At 35.9% G+C, this 5,747-nt stretch overlaps 1 protein-coding gene across 1 annotated transcript; it reads right to left on the bottom strand.

Annotated features, from left to right (window-relative positions):
- Positions 1-1,660: 1,660 nt before the first annotated feature.
- LOC122293333 (DNA polymerase epsilon subunit 3) lies at positions 1,661-4,536 on the bottom strand. The gene is made up of 3 exons (XM_043101881.1): positions 4,211-4,536; positions 3,853-3,971; positions 1,661-3,233 (listed from the first exon to the last, which is right to left on the bottom strand). Exons 1-3 carry the CDS (start codon positions 4,492-4,494, stop codon positions 3,172-3,174), a joined length of 465 nt encoding a protein of 154 aa, XP_042957815.1. The 5' UTR covers positions 4,495-4,536; the 3' UTR covers positions 1,661-3,171.
- Positions 4,537-5,747: the final 1,211 nt, after the last annotated feature.

Raw genomic sequence — 5,747 nt, forward strand, 5'->3', positions numbered from 1 at the left:
GTCGGCGGATACTTCACAGACCTAAATTAGAGACTTGACTCTGATACCGGAAAGAAAATTTTAGATACAAGAGCAGTGACTTAGAACAGATAAGACCATCCTGTATACGCGCAATGACTGCTGCTACTGTACCACTGAAGATCTCAGAGCTGCCCTAAAAAATTGACCGTGACAAATGGGCTAGCAAAGAGCCCTTATGACCCCATGCCTAATTAGCATTAAACAAGGCCAGACAATCTCATGATAAGATGCATTCCACTCAAAAGCCAAACAGAAATGCAAATTGAAATTACGAGATTGACTTTAAATAACACCTAGAAGAGGAGAAAGGAAGGGGGGAGGGGGGGGGGGGGGGGGGGGGGGGGGAGGGTGTGAATAGGTGTATGTCACAATTCTGTCCAATTTTAATCCATGTCAAGATTAATAATATTTATTAAATTTTGAATCACCACATACATCAAATCACAATATTGAATAGAAATATAAATATGAATGATAAAACAAAACAAGCCAACCACAATACAAGGATTTTTGGTGACAACGGGAAATCATTTGAAAAACTCTTCAAAGGTAAAACAGGCAGCCTCTCCAGAACAAACCAATTCCACCATTTGAAAATTAATACAAGTTTCTTACAAACCCTTTACAGTATGAATCCCTTACTTGCTACAACAAAACAACCCATTTTGTCCCTATCATAATAGCAACCAAAACCTCTAACAATCACCAAACTTGGTTTCTCCTAGAACCTCCAGTGGCTAAACTCACCTCAAATCACATGTATCACTATCTTTGTATTTTGTGTGGTTTACAAAGACTCCAAGAGAGAGAATTCTTGTAAAAGTCCAAAAAATCCTTCTCTCTTGGCACACTTGGCTGGAGTATCAATATCTGATCGGGTAACTCTATAGGCCAATTTCGTGCTCCTAGAATGGCCCTTGAACTCATCGACTCTTTTTGGATTTCAAAATTGTATTCCTAAAAATCTGCAGTTGATCTACTCGTCAAAAACAAAAATCTGCAGTTGATCTGTCATGACAGGTTCCTGATGAAACACAAACTGTTCTTCAAAATTCCAGACAACATGGTCTTTATCCAGACTTCGAATTTTAAGATTTTCAAATCTCCATCTTCATCCATTACTCTTAAGTTATCTGCAAATTTTCTAAAATATCTCATCAAATAGAACATTTGTAGACAAATTGGATCTCTTATTTCAAAATCGAAATCATGAAAATCTGTAGATAAACTATTGTGACACGTTCTTGATGAGACACAAATTCTTCAGATTTCGTCCAAACTTTGAATTCTGAGTTCTTCAAACCTTATCTTCATCTAATATTAAAAGTTATAGCATTTGTAGATGAACTTGATTTCTTATTGACCTTACTCATCATCCTTATTAGATAAATCTTATCTATTAACACAAACCAAATAATTAACGTTACCCATTGTTTTGAAACCAAATTTAGTCAATACTAAAAATACTAACAAAAGTTATATTTGGCTAGTGAAGAAGGCATCAAACTCACTACATTAGACTTGGAGCTTGTGCTAAAAGGCAGAAAAAATCTAGGGGGAGGAATGGCTCTTAGCCCACTTCATCCCCCCGCCCCCCCCCCCCCCCCCCCCCTCCCCCCCAAAAAAAATCCCCAAAAACAAACAAAAAGTCTCCAATTTTGTTTATTTATTTTTTTATGTTATTTAGTAATTGTAACTTGGCCAAGCAATAATCTTGTGGTTGGCTTCCCCCAAGGATCCATTTCCAGTTTGCCCATGCCTAGAAGGATTGGGTTTTGCAAAAGGTTAACGAAATACAGCAGTGTGGGGACTACATGTGGAGGATTTGAGGACCAATTCACAGCAATATATACAGAAATTGAAGCGGGTCACTTACTTGGAACAAAACCAAGATCTAAGAAGAGCAGGAAGTTAAAGCGTCTTACTTGGGCAAATCAACAACGATGCTAAGGGAGGTAGTCCAAGTCAAGGAGGACTAGAGGGTGGGCAAAACCAGTTGTATTGTAAAGCCCAATAATTTAACTTGGAATGTTCAGGGAATAAACAAGATTAATAAGTGTCTCCAAACTAAAAAGTTCCTCCGCTTGTTGAAAGTTGATATTGTGTGTTTTGAATTGCTTGTTCGGAGTTTGTGGAGTTGCCAATACTTAGGATGGTCCTATTTAGCTTCTAAGGGAGCTTCGGGTGGAGTATTAATTTTGTGGGATACAAGAGTGCCGGAGAGAGTTAAGAAGTGTGTCGGGGAATTTATAGTGGCTTACCTTTTTTAAAAGGTGGTAGATGATTTCGAATGGGCCTTTGCTGGAGTTTATGGGCGAAATCTAGATTGGAGGATCGGGGGAGGTGCGTCTTTGTCACAAGCAAGAGATTGGAGGATCATTCACATGGTCATCTAATCGGGCTGATCTAGATTGGATAGGTTTCTAATTTCTCCCTCTTGGGCTTTGTTCGGATCATTTCCCTATCATGGGCTTAATGTTCACGATTTCCTTGTATCTATTTCTATGCCCTCTCTCTTGTATACATCTAGTGTACTTGGCTACACCTATTGATACTAATAAATTTTTAAATATAAAAAAAGAATTAAAAAAAAGAAAAAGATAAGGAGATTCCAAGTTTTAATGGTATTCCATGCTTATTTTGCAAAGGCACAAAGGAAAGCTTAACTAAGACCTTCACAGCAATTCACTCAGAGCAATTCAAACTTGCCTTGTTTTGACACCTTCGTGGCTCAACCAACTTGCTTGCTCAAGCTGTCCTATGTTACTATAAAAGCAAAGTCCAGAAGAACTTAAAAGGAGCTGAAAATCTCAATACTGCTTCTAAAATCAGCAAGAGCCATTTTAGTGCAAGTTAGATTGCAAATCACTTGTTCAATGCGTTCCATATAGCAAATTGAGACATAACTGAGAGGGCACAAAACCAACCTTTACTCTCATTACTGAATATTCCTCCATAACTAAATTTCCCCTTACCAATAAAAAGTTCCAATGCTCATTTCTGAGCTTGGCGCCTATACTTGGTAGTTGGCAGCTTTTTTTAGCGATCAAATCCTAAATTTGATAAAAATCTCCAAAGCTTCTCTGCAGACCTTGTTCATAACAGAGATTGGGAGAAAGTCTGGACCAACTGTAAATAGCTCCATTGGAGTTACCTTCTTTCAAGTATCCACACATGCATTTCCACCAGAATAAACAAGAAAACACTTTTCCCTAGGTCCAGAAAAAAGTTTTTAATTTAGTAATGCTCACATCCAACAAGTAAATAAAGAAAGGAAATTATGTCCAGCTCATTAGAGAAACAAGAAGAAAACCATTTTACGAAATGTGACCAGAAGAAAGAACATTGTAATACAGCTCATAGGACTACTCATCTTACTAAGGATTACCCCAAACAAACATCTATCCACCATCTACAATCTGAAAACTTACGTAAGAAATGAAATAACAATTTGACAACTGACAGGTCTTAACTTCAGGGACACATCTCACTAAGGATGTTTTTTGTTTGTTAAGTTACAGAGAAAACTGAGTCCTAAACCCGCTTAATCAAGCCACAGCTTATTGGTAGAGTTCAAATAAATATTAATGAAGAACGATACTTGTCAGGTGTACTTTCATTTCCCAAAATGGCATGTTAGTGTTGAGCTGAAGCCTTCAAATATGCAATGGGGAATTCAGTGTGATCTAGTATTAGTTCATACATGTTCGATGATTCGACCATCTATAAACTGATAACTATAAACTCATTCCTGTTTTAAGAAGAAACGTTTATCCTAATGTATGCTACAGAAGAAGAAGCTCTGACAGTGGGCAGATGTAATGTACTAACCATCAAGAGAGGCTTTAAGAGGCTTCAGGAACTCCGGAAACTCGATTTCTTCAAGCGCTTTCAGCACATCATCAGCGTTGATAGTCTGCCTCTTCGATTCCCTACATATATCATTAGCCCTGCACGCGTCCGATATCGGCAAAAGTCGGCATAGCAAAACAAAAATAAGCCTAAAATCAGCCAGGAAGAAGAAAAAAACCATAGCCCTAGACGCATAAACTGAATAAAAATTGCTCCTACGCTACAACCCTAGCTAGAAGACAATTTTGAATAGCCACAAAAAGATCGAACCCTAAGTTTTTAAAAAAATTCGAAGAAATTGTGCGAGAGGAAAGATTTTAATTTTGGGGAAGCTTACGTAGCGGACAGGTAGTGAATGAAGATGCGAGCGCTCTCGGAGAAAGCGAGGAGGGACTCTTTGTGAACGGACATGTCGCAGTCGTGGGAGCATTGGGAGAGCTTATTCTTCACGACCCGGCGGACGATAGCTCTTGGCAGCTCCCCCGCCTCCGGTATCACTTTATCCATCTCTTTCTTTCTGCTATCAGTTGTAGCACTCACCCTTTCATCTTTGTGGGTTTCTAGGGTTTTGTTTCCCGCCATTGTTTCGGCTTTCCGAGTCCTTGAAGATGTAGAGCTCATATCATTCAAAGTTTTAAATAATTATAAATTCAAAGTTGTAGCACTCACCCTTTGATTTTATCTCTTGTTGTGATATCTATGTGACTTATTAAGAAAATTTAAAAATATATTTAAAATAAAATGATACCAACAAATATAAAAAAAGAAATACTAAAATCTTATATTTTTCCTATCATTTTATGTTAGTATTTTTAATATTTTAAATAGTAGCGTGCTAGAGACACCGTTGGGGTTCTCGTTAGGTTTAAAAAATATTTTTTTTAATTTTTTTATATCGTTTTTTAATATTTTTAAATATTTTAAAAATATTCATAATAACATTAAATAATTTTTTCTTAATCATTAAGAAAAAAAAAACAAAAAAATTGGGAGTGTTAGCTCCCAACGAGAACCCCCTGGCCCTGCTAGGGGATATAGCATTATTGTTTTAAAATAAGATACGTGACATCACATTGTGGTGCCATGTCAAATGATAAAATAGGTAATATAAATTAAGTACATGGTAACATTTCTCTTGTAAGTTCTTTTTTTTTTTTTTTTTTTTTTGTAAGTTATCATAAGTTCATCTATTTCCATACTTGTGAAAGAGCCAATTTAGTAGGAGTGTCAAATCGTGTTAACAGGTTGAGCTCATGTCGTGTTAAAGCATATATATTATATTATATAGGTCAATCTGAATATGACCGTTAGGCTTATTGTCTCATAATTTCAAACTACAATACGACTCATTAACATAACGGGTTGACATGACACGATTCTATTTTGACTCATTAATGAATTCTACGAAATAGATTAATACAATATAACACGATCTGTTTCAACCCGTTTATGTTAATGGGTTGAACAAATTCAAAATTAACCCATTTGACTTGGTTAATTTTATATAAATATTAAAATCAAAATATCTAAAAAAATATATATAAAACCAACTATAAGTCCAAAATTACAATCCAAATAATAAATATATGGAAATTAAAATCCCAACAATACCAAATATGATAAACACAGTCACAAAACCCTGCATAGTTAGAACACCAACCCACTGATTACATTACACCCATGACCCATTCTCTTGTTTGACAATGACATTATAATCATCCTCCAATAAAATTCCAACAGTATCAATTCTGATAAACACATTTTGTAATAATATTAATATTACAATCCCAGATATGATACACACATAAATCTAAACAAATGTAGAACTTGAAGAAAGAAGTGTAGCGTCCTCCTTGTTTTTATGGTTCTCAAAT

This window comes from Carya illinoinensis, chromosome 14, assembly GCF_018687715.1.
Source record: "Carya illinoinensis cultivar Pawnee chromosome 14, C.illinoinensisPawnee_v1, whole genome shotgun sequence".
NCBI classification, from domain to species: Eukaryota; Viridiplantae; Streptophyta; class Magnoliopsida; order Fagales; family Juglandaceae; genus Carya; species Carya illinoinensis.

What these genes read in the sequence shown, in the direction of transcription:
- LOC122293333 (XM_043101881.1), bottom strand. Translation starts at nt 4,494, where the DNA reads ATGAGCTCTACATCTTCAAGGACTCGGAAAGCCGAAACAATGGCGGGA. An exon ending in ATTCACTACCTGTCCGCTAC is followed by an intron (nt 3,972 to 4,210) that starts GTAAGCTTCCCC and finishes GGACGCGTGCAG; the next exon opens with GGCTAATGATATATGTAGGG. An exon ending in TCTTAAAGCCTCTCTTGATG is followed by an intron (nt 3,234 to 3,852) that starts GTTAGTACATTA and finishes TTCTGGACCTAG; the next exon opens with GGAAAAGTGTTTTCTTGTTT.